The sequence below is a fragment of the Hemiscyllium ocellatum genome, chromosome 49 (assembly GCF_020745735.1).
Source record: "Hemiscyllium ocellatum isolate sHemOce1 chromosome 49, sHemOce1.pat.X.cur, whole genome shotgun sequence".
NCBI lineage: Eukaryota > Metazoa > Chordata > Chondrichthyes > Orectolobiformes > Hemiscylliidae > Hemiscyllium > Hemiscyllium ocellatum.
The window spans coordinates 8028649-8042440 of record NC_083449.1 but is presented as its reverse complement, the minus strand read 5'-3'; the positions used below and the strand labels follow the sequence as shown (position 1 = coordinate 8042440).

The 13792-nt window shown below is 45.6% G+C and overlaps 3 protein-coding genes across 8 annotated transcripts in view; 1 reads left to right on the top strand and 2 right to left on the bottom strand.

The window, feature by feature from the left end:
* LOC132837119 (late histone H2A.2.2-like) overlaps positions 1–9782 on the bottom strand; it is a 29430-nt gene extending 19648 nt beyond the window's left edge. For 5 of the 6 annotated variants that reach the window (XM_060856814.1, XM_060856816.1, XM_060856815.1 and 2 more), the window contains exons 1-3: positions 9382–9767; positions 8858–9014; positions 3554–3635 (exon numbers count right to left, since the gene is read on the bottom strand). In XM_060856814.1, coding sequence (XP_060712797.1) covers positions 8891–9014; positions 9382–9767 — 510 coding nt within the window. In that variant the 3' untranslated portion in view covers positions 3554–3635; positions 8858–8890. Of the gene's footprint in view, positions 1–3553; positions 3636–8857; positions 9015–9381 lie in introns of all 6 variants that reach the window. The other variant, XM_060856819.1, reaches the window with a different exon arrangement.
* Positions 1–13792, top strand: part of LOC132837315 (histone H3-like) — a 489210-nt gene that overhangs the window by 144772 nt on the left and 330646 nt on the right. Inside the window, exon 4 of the mRNA XM_060856987.1 lies at positions 8503–8518. Coding sequence (XP_060712970.1) covers positions 8503–8518 — 16 coding nt within the window. The remainder of the gene's footprint in view (positions 1–8502; positions 8519–13792) is intronic.
* On the bottom strand, positions 10219–12587 carry LOC132837198 (histone H2B type 1-M-like). Its single transcript, XM_060856915.1, has one exon. It carries the CDS (start codon positions 12577–12579, stop codon positions 12202–12204), a length of 378 nt encoding a protein of 125 aa, XP_060712898.1. The 5' UTR covers positions 12580–12587; the 3' UTR covers positions 10219–12201.

The window sequence follows — 13792 nt, the reverse complement described above, 5'->3', positions numbered from 1 at the left end:
AGTGCGAGTTTGGTTTTGTATGCAACAGCATCAGGTGGAGTGTGTGAGAATCTCATTCTCTTTACACGTTGAGTTGTATTTATTTGGTTTGAGTGTTGGATAAACTCGATCAATATTCACTAACACTTTGTGTGTGAGGGATTAATGTTGGTTCAATGTTTACCTTTGCCATGAATCTGAATGTTATTGCTTTCAGACTTTTTCTTTACATTTTGTGTATGCTGGAGTTTTATCAGTTGCTGCTGGATACAGTAAAATGCAACATCTAATACTAACTGAAGCGATTAATGGCTTGGTGAGTCAATTTATAACTACCATATTTGGAAATACCTGGGCCTAAATTTAATTCTTTTATCCCTTTCACCATTAACTGGCACAACACTAGGTTATCGTCCAACAGGTTTAACTGGAAGCACACTAGCTTTCGGAGCGATGCTCCTTCATCAGGTGACAATCACCTGATCTCTGAAAGCTAGTGTGCTTCCAATTAAACCTGTTAGACTATAACCTAGTGTTGTGTGATTTTTAACTTTGTACACCCCTAGTCCAACACCGGCATCTCCAAATCATGACCATAATCATGGCTGAGTGTGAGTGAGTTTTCTGTTGTGCTGCCAATCTGTATCACTTTGAAGGATCGACACTGGTCCAAAGCACACTGACATATTCTGCATATCTCCTTATGTTTCCAGTTCAGCATGTCATGATCTGATATTTTGAGGTAGGTTTAATACCTTATAAATCAGTGTTTCATTCATAAAATGTATGGAAACGCTTCTGCATTACTCAGGCCCTCAACCAGAATGTGAGTGTGGATAAAGTCAGCACCAGGCCAACAGTGAGAATTGAATTCAATCGATCGGTCTCTGATACTTGATACCAATATGGTCCTTATTCTTGGTTATTGTATCTCACAGTGGTTCAGTGCTGTCTAAATTGAAACAATTCACTTTTAGTAACTGCAAGCATAATTAATTGTTTAAATTTCTGCTCCTTGACATGAATGAGGTTTTATCCATTGCCACTGGAGTCAGCTCCCATCAGTGAAAGGGGATGTGTTTCTATATCTGCTAATATTTGGCCTTGCACATGTCCACAGCCTATGTTCTTTAGTTTTAGAGCCTCCTGGATCCATAGACAGGTGAACATGCAGCACATTACAGCAGAAAAGCATCTGTGCTTTCCTTCAGAATCAAGGGGAGAAAAGCAATAGAATTGTTAACTCAATAATTATTCCATTTCCATAGATTTTTCAGGGCAGCAGAAAAGTTGCCATTCCTATCTGTATCATAACACCATTCTCCATTTCATCATTTTTTTAGGAGATTTTTTTCAGTCCAGGAAAAACTGAAAAGTTTGTAATTCTTATAGTGCAGAGTCTAACCAGGAACAGTGGGAATATCAAGGTCTGGTTTTCAGGATGCTATGATTTTTTGCATAGTGACATACTTTACCAATGAATTAATGATCAGAATTAACCAATTCAATTTGCAACTAAGTGAACACGGTGGGCGGCATGGTGGCACAGTGGTTAGCTCTGATGCCTCACAGCGCCAGAGACCAGGTTCATTTCCCACCTCAGGCTACTGACTGTGTGGAGTTTGCACGTTCTCCCCGTGTCTGCGTGGGTTTCCTCCGGGTGCTCTGGTTTCCTCCCACAATCCAAAGACCTGCAGGTCAGGTAATCTGGCCATGCTAAATTGCCCCTAGTGTTAGGTAAGGGACAAATGTAGGGGTATGGGTGGATTTCGCTTCGGCGGGTCGGTGTGGGCTTGTTGGGCCGAAGGGCCTGTTTCCACACTGTAAGTAATCTAATCTAATCTAACACTTCAACTGTATTGCAACTGACTGAAGACAATGCTTCTTGTGCAGAAAAGAGAATTGGTCAATTCTATTTTATTTACCAATCTGGACATGATCTGGTGCAAACCATTAGCAGTGGGCAGCACGGTGGCACAGTGGTTAGCGCTGCCTCACAGCGCCCGAGACCCGGGTTCAATTCCCGACTCAGGCAACTGACTGTGTGGAGTTTGCACGTTTTCCCCATGTCTGCGTGGGTTTCCTCCGGGTGCTCCGGTTTCCTCCCACGGTCCGAAGATGTGCGGGTCAGGTGAATTGGCCATGCTAAATTGCCCGTAGTGTTAGGTAAGGGGTAAATGTAGGGGTATGGGTGGATGGCGGGTCGGCGTGGACTTGTTGGGCCTAAGGGCCTGTTTCCACACTGTAAATAATCTAATCTAATCTAATTCTTGTGTTGCTCTCTGGTAGGGCAGGGGAAACAAAAGGTCTTTTATTTTCCACTATTGGTGAAGAATATTTAAACAGTCAAATTCAATTTATTGAACAGTCAACTCTTGGTGGTTAAAATAAAGGAACAGCTTGACAAACCTATCAAATTTAGCTTTTTCTTTCTTTCTGCACTGCCTTAAATAGTTATGATCTGATTCCATTGACTCCTTGACAAAACTATATCCTGATTCCTTGATTTTCTTTTTTAATAGTTTAATGAAGAGATAGTCAAGATGAATGCAGGGTTCTTCATAGATTTCTTGAAACAAATTTTGAAAGACACACAGAAGAAGAAGAAAAACTTTTTTCCTGGACTGAAAAAAATCTACAAAATGGAGAATGGTGTTATGATACAGATGGGAATTGACAACTTCTCTGTTCCATTTCCATAGATTTTTCGTGGCAGCAATCATTGAGTTAACAATTCTAATCCCTTTCAATCAACTGTGTTGTTATAGACGGTTTTTGATCAGTGCAGACTTAATAATTTGAATAGACGTATTCTGTGCTGTCAATCTCTTTGACTTGAGATCTGAGCGTAGAAATCAGTTTGATGGAATGTTTTCTGCTAGTTGTGGTGTATATGGATCTTCATCACTGTTAGATGTTGTAATGTGTATTTCAGGATGGTGTACGAATTTGCAACTATTGTAAATCAGTCTGTGAGAGATAGAATGGTGTCTGTGCATATGCAAGCACAGATATGGGGGTAGGATGGAGATGGTGGTTGTGGGTGTGTACACACGGGATGAGCACTCTCTCGACATCAGGCTTTGGCCCAGAGGTTCATTTGGAATTTACATAGTTTAACTGTTGTGTCTTTTCCTGGACAATGATTTATCAAAACTGTAATTTGACTTTCTCCGTTACTGAAAATATCAAAGTTTCTTTCTGCATCTGCACTCAGTATCTTCTTCATATATTCCTGTTGTAAATGTGACAGCATGACTGGTTTGTTCACCTTGATTGTAACTTTAAATTTGCCATTACTAGATGTGGATTAATGTAATTCCTGAATGTATATTTCATATGAGGATACAGTCTATCCCTTTCTGATGTTGCAAATGATAATTAGCTATGCATAATGGAATTTATTGGAACTGAACTTTTAAGCATCGAGTATAAAGAGAAATTTTAAAAATATTTCATCAGTTGTGTCTGACTCTTGGATTGAATGCATAGTTCTGGAAATTGAGCTCAATGTATTTCTGATTCAATCCACTCTGTGGAAAGGATGTTTTCAAATTTGACAACTGTAACATACCTGCTGGTTGGTAGAAACAGATGGTCATACTTGGCTTTGTACTGAGGAAATATTACATTATCTTGGTCCATCACACATTTGCCTGGAGGAAGAAAAGAGATATCATAATTTGAGTAGAAAGACGTCAACTGATCAACGCAACATTCAGGCCATGATCATGATACTTCTGTTTTTAAACAGAGCAAGGCCTAGTTACAAAGCAACACTGAGCTCCTCCCAGTCTTTTTCTGTCAGCGAAATTTTGAAACAATTTACTCAGATGAAAGAAAACTAACCAACATATGCACATCTCCAACAATAGAATGATGACACGGTTCAATATTCAGCTCCCAAAAATAACACTAACTGCTGAAGGAAGAACAAACGGGCACTTTTATCACATTGAGATACACTGCCCTTTATTTCCCAACAACTGAATGTCTATTCGTAACAAACAGCGGGAAACAGAAGCCAAACAACGAATTCCCATCAATGTTTAGGGGATAAAAACCACCAGAATATCCCACAGCAGCTTCTTCCCGCTCTGCCTCCCTCAGCAGGCCCACACACAGCCCGAGAAAGGCCTCTCTCTTCCCCCCAGCCCGCTCACTCCAAGTTCCGGGACCAGTTCCTGCTCCGCTCGGCCTCTTACAAACAGCCCCCGGTTCTCCCTGAACTCACCCCGAATCAATCCCGGTCTCGGAGCCCCCTCTGTGTCCCAGGCTCCCATCCCGATGTGCTGCTGGAAGGAGCCTGCTGTTCCCTCCCTTCCCTGGGCGCTGATCTCTCCATTGCGGTCTGTTTCAAACAAACCTCTTGCACTCACTGAGTAAATGCTCCTCAATGGCAGCGCTGGGGGGAGGGCCTCACGCATGCGCTCCCCTCGTCAGGAACAACCAGCGTTGGAGAAGGGACTGCATCGCGCATGCGCCTCTTTTCCCAATGATTCCCAGAAACAATCAATTGGTCATTTCCCCAATTCCCTTTTCTCCCAGTTTGACCAAAGGAACTGGGACTGTGGAGGAAAGGGCAGAGAAGGTTTCAATCTGGGACATTGTCCCTTTAGGAAGCTCCAATGGAGCTCATTCCCGGGTCATGTTAATAACTCCTCCCTCCGGCTCTCTCACAATCTGATCAGGGGCGGAGGTGGTGAAGGTCACTCGGCCCATCTCTGTTCCGGTAGTAGCTTGGTGCACCGACCTTTACACCGCTGAGGCCACCCTGGACACCCCGTGCTGGCCTCGATCTCTTCATAGTCAACTGCCGCAGCGACATTGACCGCCTCAACCTCTCCACCCCTCTCACCCTCGGAAGGTGCAGCCCTCCACTCCCTCCATTCCAACCCCAATCTCACTATCAAATCGGCAGACAAGGGAGGCTCGGTAGTAGTTTGGCGCACCGACCTTTACTGTGCTGAGGCTAAACGCCAGCTCACAGACACCTCCTCCTACTGCCCCCTACACCTCCCACCACCAAACCATCATCTCCCAGACCATCCATAACCTCATCACCTCAGGGGATCTCCCATCCACTACCTCCAACCTCATAGTCCCAAAACCTGCACCGTCCGTTTCTACCTCCTGCCCAAAATCCACAAACCTCACTGCCCTGGCTGACCCATTGTCTCAGCCTGCTCCTGTCCCACCGAACTCATCTCTGCCTACCTTGACATGGTCGTGTCCATCTTAGTCCAAGAACTCCCTACCTATGTTCGGGACATCACCCACGCCCTCCACCTCCATGATTTTCGCTTCCCCAGTCCCCAACACCTTATCTTCACGGTGGACATCCAGTCCCAGTACACCTCCATCTCTCATCACAAAGGACTCAAAGCCCTCCGCTTCTTTCTTTCCCACCATAGCAACCAGTACCCTTCCACTGACACCATCCTTTGACTGACTGACTGAACTGATCCTCACTCTGAACAACTTCTCTTTCCAATCCTCCCACTTCCTCCAAACCAAAGGAGTAGCCATGGGCACCCGCATGGTCCCCAGCCATGCCTGCCTCTTCGTATGATATGTGGAACAGTCCATCTTCCGCAGCTACACTGGCACCACACCCCAGCTTTTCCTCTGCTACATCGATGACTGTATCGGCGCTGCCTCATGTTCCCACAAGGAGGTTAAACAGTTCATCCACTTTACTAACACCTTCCACCCTGACCATCTCAGACTCCTCTCTCCTCTTCCTAGACCTCTTCATTTCTATCTCGGGCGACTGAATCAACATGGACATTCACTATAAACTGACCGACTCCCACAACTACCTTGATTACACCTCCTCCCACCCTGCTCCCTGTAAAAACACCATCCCATATTCCCAATTCTTTCGTCTCTGCCGCATCTGATCCCAGGAGTACCAGTTCCGATACCGAACAACCCATATGGCCTCCTTCTTCAAAGACCACAATTTCCCCCCAGATGTGATCGATGATGCTCTCCACCGCATCTCCTCCACTTCCCGCTCCTCTGCTCGAGCCCCGCCCCTCCAATTGCCACAAGGACGGAACCCCACTGGTCCTCACCTACCACCCCACCAACCTCCATACACATCATATCATCCGTCGTCATTTCCGCCACCTCCAAATGGACTCCACCACCAGGGATATATTTCCATCCCCTCCCCTATTAGCGTTCTGAAAAGACCACTCCCTCCGTGACTCCCTCGTCATGTCCACATCCCCCACCAACCCAACCTCCACTCCCGGCACCTTCCCCTGCAACCACAAGAAATGCAAAACTTGCGCCCACACCTCCCCCTTTACTTCCCTCCAAGGCCCCAAGGGATCCTTCCATATCCACCACAAATTCACCTGCACCTCCACACACCTCATTTATTGCATCTGCTGCACCCGATGTGGCCTCCTCTATATCGGAGAGACAGGCCACCTACTTGCGGAATGTTTCAGAGAACACCTCTGGGACACCCGGACCAACCCACCCAACCACCCCATGGCTCAACACTTTAACTCCCCCTCCCACTCCACCAAGGACATGCAGGTCCTTGGGCTCCTTCATCGCCAGACCATAGCAACACGACGGTTGGAGGAAGAGCGCCTCATCTTCCGCCTAGGAACCCTCCAACTACAAGGGATAAACTCATATTTCTCCAGTTTCCTCATTTCCTCTCCCCCCACCTTGTCTCAGTCCCAACCCTCGAACTCAGCACCACCTTCCTAACCTGCAATCGTCTTCCTGACCTCTCCGACCCCACCCCCACTCTGGCCGATCACCCTCACCTTTACCTCCTTCCACCACCCCTCCCCCAAATCTCTCCTCCCTACCTTTTATCTTTGCCTACTTGGCACACTTTCCTCATTCCTGAAGAAGGGCTCGTGCCCGAAATGTCAATTCTCCTGTTCCTTGGATGCTGCCTGACCTGCTGCGCTTTTGCAGCAACACATTTTCAGCCCCCATCCTCTGTTCCCGCCATTCAATGTCTGATCTTATGTTAATTGTGGAATTGCATCCTGATGACCCTCATCTACAAATATTAATCCCTTTAAGAAAGTAACATAAGTGGAAAATAGTAACACAAATGAAATAAGTGGAACACTCTTACTAAGGCAGAATGTGTGCCAGGTAGGCAAAGATAAAAAGGTAGGGAGAAGGGATTTGGGGTAGGGGTGTTGGAGAGAGTCTTGCATCACAGTGTTAGTCCCTGTTTCTGGTTCAGGAGGCGTGTGCAAAAATCAGACCTGGAGCAGGGGTGTGCAATGTCTCTGGGCCTTGATTTAGTGTATAGTGGACAACAGTTGGCCAACTTCTTATTTTTGAAGTTGACTTCACATGTTGACAGTGTGGTGAAGAAAACATCTAGTGTGCTCGCCTTCATTGCTCAGACTTTTGAGTACAGGAGTTAGAAGGTCATACTGAAGTTGTATAGGATATTGATGAGTCCTCTTCTGGATTACTGTATCAAGTTCTGGTCACCCTGTTATCAAAAGTATACTATTGAGCTGGAAAGGATTCAGAAAAAGGTCTACTAGCATGGTGCGAATGGAAGATACCATTATAAGAATAGGCTGGGACTTCCGTTTCCTGGAACCTAAGATCTTGATGAGTGATAGAGTTTTGACAATCATGAGGGCTAAAGGTAAGGGGGATGGCAGGTATCTTTTATATAGTAAGAAACTGCAAGACTATGAGACACGTTTTTAAGGTAAAAAGAAAAAGATTTTTTTTAAGATTAGATTCACTACAGAGTGAAACAGGCCCTTCAGCCCAACCAGTCCATACTGATCCTTGAAGAGTAACCCATCCAGACCCATTTCACTCTAACCAATGCACCTAACACTGTGGGCAATTTAACGTGGCCAATTCACCTAACCTGCACATCTTTAGACTGTGGGAGGAACCAGGAGGAAACCCACGCAGACTCTGGGAGAATGTTTGCAAGTATTTTTTTTTAAAAGCAGTATGGATTGTGTGGAAAGAAATTTGAAAAGGGACACAATCACAATGCATATGGACACAATCACAATGTTGAAAAGACATCTGGACAAGTGTATCACTTAAGATTTGGGAGGGTTATGGGCCAAGAACAGGCAGGTGGGACTTGTCTAGTTGGAGATTATATTGGGCATGGACTGGTTGGATCTGTTTCTGTGGTATTTGACTGAGGTCTGCAGATGCTGGAGATGATGAAGGGCTTATGCTCGAAACGTCGAATTCTCTATTCCTGAGATGCTGCCTAACCTGCTGTGCTTTGACCAGCAACACATTTGCAGTGGTATTTGACTGACCCTTGCAGTGAAGCAACTGTTCTGGTTTGATCTCAGTTCATTTGGAAAGCTTCTAAACGACAGCAGAATCAAACAACACCCTCGGGGTATGGAAATCTAACTGTAAAATGAATCTATCCTTGAAATTCAAGGTAGGCACTTTTGTTTGGCAGAAGTGGGTATTGCAGATGCTGGAGATTAGAGTGGTGCTGGAAAAGCACAGCAGTTCAGGCAGCTTCCGGAGGATCAGGAAAATCGATGTTTCAGGCAAAAGCCTTTCCTGGTGAAGGCTTTTTGTCCAAAATGTTACTTTTCCTGCTCCTCGGATGCTGTCTGACCTGCTGTGCTTTTCTAGCACCACTCTAATATTGACTCCTCTTCTGTTTGCCAGAGATGAAAATCTGGGTCATACCCCACAGGGGCGGGTAGCTCCCGAACTGGTCCCGTATTAAACAGCAACATGATTAACTCGAAGCAGCTGAAAAACGACTATTGCCTCCATTATGCTCCCTCTCTAGCAGCAGGGAAAGGACCCTACACAGGAACATATCGGAAAGTAAAGCACAAGGTCAGCGAGCACTCATTATAAAGTTACTTACGGCGTTGCGGCAATTCAGCTCTGCGGGGTAGAATCAGTAACTGCAGATGCTGGAAACCAGAGCTTGGATTAGAGTGGTGCTGGAAAAGCACAGTAGTTCAGGCAGCATCCGAGAATTCAGCTCTTCCGACATGCAGTTCAAGATAACGTGAACCTGCCTGCAAGCGAGGAGTACAGGGATCGAGTGATTCATTTACAGGACAATAATTAAAGACACGAGGCCACAGCCATATACAATGGCGTACTCCGAGCACGGTTAAGATTGCGTTGTATCAATATTCCATGATAAACATTTCACGCTCCTTGTGCTACGGTTCAAACGGTGAACGGCCATGAGGCCGTTTCATATTACATTACACACACAGTTACAATACAGTATCGAATAAGGCAGGGACTGTAACCAATATCGTTTAAAAGGAAGGTAATTCAATCCGACAGACGGGAGTGTTCAGCTCCTTTCACAGATGCTGTGACTGGCTCTTAAAAGAGCCTTTGGGTTGTCAGATTTAAGATTACTATCTTCACCTTTTAGCGGAGCCCCCAGCGGCGGATTTCTTGGGCAGCAGCACGGCCTGGATATTAGGCAGCACCCCGCCCTGAGCGATGGTCACCCCTCCCAGCAGCTTGTTGAGCTCCTCGTCGTTGCGCACGGCCAGCTGCAGGTGCCTGGGGATGATGCGGGTCTTCTTGTTGTCCCGGGCCGCGTTGCCGGCCAGCTCCAGGATTTCAGCCGTCAGATACTCCATCACCGCAGCCAGATAGACCGGCGCTCCGGCACCCACACGCTCAGCATAGTTACCCTTTCTCAGGAGCCTGTGAACACGGCCCACCGGGAACTGCAGGCCAGCCCGGGACGACCGAGACTTCGCCTTGGCGCGACCTTTCCCACTGCCCTTTCCTCTTCCAGACATGGTCACAGCTTCACAAACACCGTCAGAGAGAATGCTGCACTCCGCCCACATTGCGGCCTCTTATACCTTCGGGAGGAATGGTGGGGTGACCATTTCTCATTGGTCCCATTGTTCAGCCCCGCCTAATGTTGTTTCAATTCCCAATCAGATATCTGCCTCATTCCCCAATCCGGAGAGGGCCCGGGGAGGAGGGCGGGAAGTACCGGCGCCAAATCATCAACCGCCTTTTTACAATTTTGAAAAGCCCGCCAATATGTAACGAAAAATAGAGTTTAAACATAGAAGAATGCAAAAATACTCGATTTAATTTACTTCTACATTAAAAGTGTACCCTTTTACATTATCTTCCTTTCCCTCGCCTCCTGGAATCTGCGCATTTCTGATCCTGAATGGAATCTTCTGAACATTAAACACAAGCGGAAAGAAAAGAAGGCACCAAACCCTGCAACTGATCATTTATTTCACATTTCAACAGCACCTGACATACTGGTAAAACATGATTAAGTTCTCCCGCCTCAATGCAGTAATAGTGAACATGATCGGCACATGATCATATATCGATAAAAACGCCACATTTTCTATGCCAGTTCTGCAGCTGTTCTAGTTTTGTTTCGGTGTATTTTGCAAGATTCTGCATCCAGACAATACTCGTGCGGAGATTTCGAAATGAAAAATAAACAAAGTAAAATCGCACTCCGAAGGGTGCAGCGGAGGGTTCGTGCCGCAACGGAGGCTTATAACTCCTGAACTGATCGTATAACAAAGAGTAACACAGACATATACAAGCAGCTGAAAAAGGACTCCGTGGCGTTTAACGTGGCCTCTCTCCCCAGGCAGGGACTACGGTATATACATGACCGCATCCGAGAATAAGGCGCGCACTACACAACATTTACAACATACAAATCTCGTAGAGACATTAATTGTACATACCCAGAAACAATGGTTCAGCTGTCTCAGTGAAATTAATCATTAGGATTTTGTCGTTCAACGCCAGCAATTTAAACAGAACCACAGGTCTGATTCCGCTCCTGCTCGGAGCTGCTCCTTGTCCATTTTTTTTCTTAAAATTCTAACACTAGGTGAGTGAGATTCAGAAACTAAACAAGACCCATACAGCTCCATGAATGAGGCCACCTGATGCAAAAGGGTATGTGGATATGTGAGTTTATACCGGTCAGTTCCTGCTTCGTGAATGCGTGAGTGTAGTTATCAAACTGTAACTTTCAGTATATGGTAAATAAATTTACATATTCACACCAGCAGAGACCGGCAGAGTCTGATTGATAACTAGGGAATCATAAAAATAATACAGCATTGTGGCAGCCCTTTCTCATTGTTCAGCATCATCTAAATGTTGTTTCAATTCCCAATTAGATATCTGCTTCATTCCCCAATCCGGAAACGGCACCGGGAGGGCGCCAAATCATCAACCGCTCTTTTACAAATTGAAAAGCCCACCAATTTCCAAACAAAAGGAGTATGTTTTACACCAAAAAATGAAGTACAAAAAAAACTGAGTAAGTTTAAAAAACAATACTCATGTTAATTTACTTTTAGTTTACAAAGGTGTAATTCAGACGGTCTTACTCTCCCTCATCTGTCTATTTCTGATCTTGAGTGTGGATTTTTTAAACCTTGAAAAGAGGCTGAAACAAAACAGGCCGAACACTGCTGTCTGCAACTTGTTTTCTCACTTCACTTTTCAGTAGCACCCCAGCATGCTGATAAAGCAGCACACAACATTCTTCCGGCTTAGTATCGATGGCGAACACGGTGTTGAGACGATATTTTAAAGTTGTCCTCCCTTATCGGTCTCGATCACATTCAACAAACATTTCAGTCCGGCAGCTGGTTTGGCGTTCTCTCGGTTCACTTTGAAAGCCTCTCACCGACAGCAGAAAGTGCATTGCCGCTTGCATTCTGAAAAGTCGGATTAAATCTTACGCATTGGCAATGTAAAAACAAAGGTGAAAATACATCAATCAGTGGGACTGAAAGCTGTGGGCACTTCCACCAGGGCTTTTAGCAACTTGAACGGTATACGAAATCGCTCTCCCCACCTCGTCAATTTGCAACGCAATTATAAAATCCAATATAGTATGTGACTAAAAATACCTGGACAAGAACCACATGAAGACTAGAACTAATCAATCTTAAAAGTGACTCACCGGTGCTTCACCTCCTGTCTCTCTACAGATGGGGAAATAGGCTATTTGCGATATTTAAGACTGTTTCTTAGCCCACCCCCTTCGTTCCCGTATCTCAAATTGCAAAGCAGTTGTAAAAACCAAAAGTTAAAACAGAATCACATGCAAACTAAAACAAACAATCTTTAAAGAAATGGTTCAGCTGCCTCAGAGAGGTTGTGGGTGGCTCTTAAAAGAGCCTTTGGGTTGTGGATCAGTGTTTTGTTTCAGTGCAGTGCGGTCCTTCACTTGGAGCTGGTGTACTTGGTCACCGCCTTTGTGCCCTCCGACACGGCGTGCTTGGCCAGCTCCCCGGGCAGCAGCAGCCGCACGGCGGTCTGGATCTCCCGGGAGCTGATGGTGCTGCGCTTGTTGTAATGGGCCAGGCGGGAAGCCTCCCCCGCGATCCGCTCGAAAATATCTTTGACGAACGAGTTCATGATGTTCATGGCCTTGGAGGAGATGCCGGTGTCGGGGTGAACCTGCTTCATCACTTTGTAGATGTAGATGGAGTAACTTTCTTTCCTGGACCGCTTCCTCCTCCTGCCGCCCTTTGCTGGCGCCCTCTTCACCGCTTTCTTCGCGCCCTTCTTGGCAACTTGACCCTTCTTTTCCTCAGCCATAGCTCCGCTCACTCTCAAACACAGAATAAGGGAAAGTGGGCGCGAAGCTCGCTCTTTATAGACTGACGACGTCATCAATGCTAATAAGGGATGAGGTAAAGTCCGGCTCCTGATTGGCTACGTTGTCGGCATGGTAGCTTCTCGCTGATTGGCTAGTTTGGGACGCAATGTGGATCTGTCAGGATCTGCAATAACATCGGAAGCACAAACCGAAATTTTGTGAAGGGATCAAATTCCGAGCTCACTCTAAAGTGTGAGATTCTAATTGTAATGTATTCTGTATCTTTTGATAATGCTTTCTTTTTATCTTCCATTTTAAAATAGGCATCATATTTCTTGTCAAGTGAGAAAATGCACTGCAATCTGACAGGGAGTGTGGTTTACTCCTGGAAATGATGGAACTACTTGATAATTGCATCGTGTCGGAGGAAAACGGGAGTTAGGGAATGTTCTCTCTTGCTTGTGTTTCTTGCTCTATACTCTGAAGATCAGACTGGAGGCCTGTGACCAGTGGAGTGCCACAAGGATCAGTGGTGGGTCCACTACTTTTCGTTATTTATATAAATGATTTGGATACCAGCATAACAGGTATAGTTCGTAAGTTTGCGGATGACACCAAAATTGGAGGTGTAGTGGACAGCGAAGAAGGTGACCTCAGATTGCAACAGGTCAATGGGCGGAGAAGTGGCAGATGGAGTTTAATTCAGATAAATGCAAAGTGCTGCATTTTGGGAAAGCAAATCTTAGCAGAACTTATACACTTAATGGTAAGGTCCTAGGGAGTGTTGCTGAACAAAGAAACCTTGGAGTGCAGGTTCATAGCTCTTTGAAAGTGGAGTCACAGGAAGATAGGATAGTGAAGAAGGCATTTGGTATGCTTTTCTTTATCAGGCACTGTATTGAGTACAGGAGTTGGGAGGTCATTCTGAAGCTGTACAGGACATTGGTTAGACCACTGTTTCACTATTGCATGTAATTCTGGTCTCCTTCCTATCAGAAGGATATTGTGAAACTTGAATAGATTCAGAAAAGATTTACAAGGTTGTTGCCAGGGTTGGAGTATTTGAGCTATGGGGAGAGGCAGAACCAGCTGTTTTCCCTGGACAGAGGTGGAGGGGTGACCTTACAAAAGGTGGAGGTTTACAAAATTGAGGGCGATGGATATGGTGAATAGACAAAATCTTTTTCCTGGGGTGGGAGAGTCCAGAACTGG

Bases quoted from the DNA above. Each gene is read 5' to 3' on its own strand.
- LOC132837198 (XM_060856915.1), bottom strand. From the start codon at position 12,579: ATGGCTGAGGAAAAGAAGGGTCAAGTTGCCAAGAAGGGCGCGAAGAAA.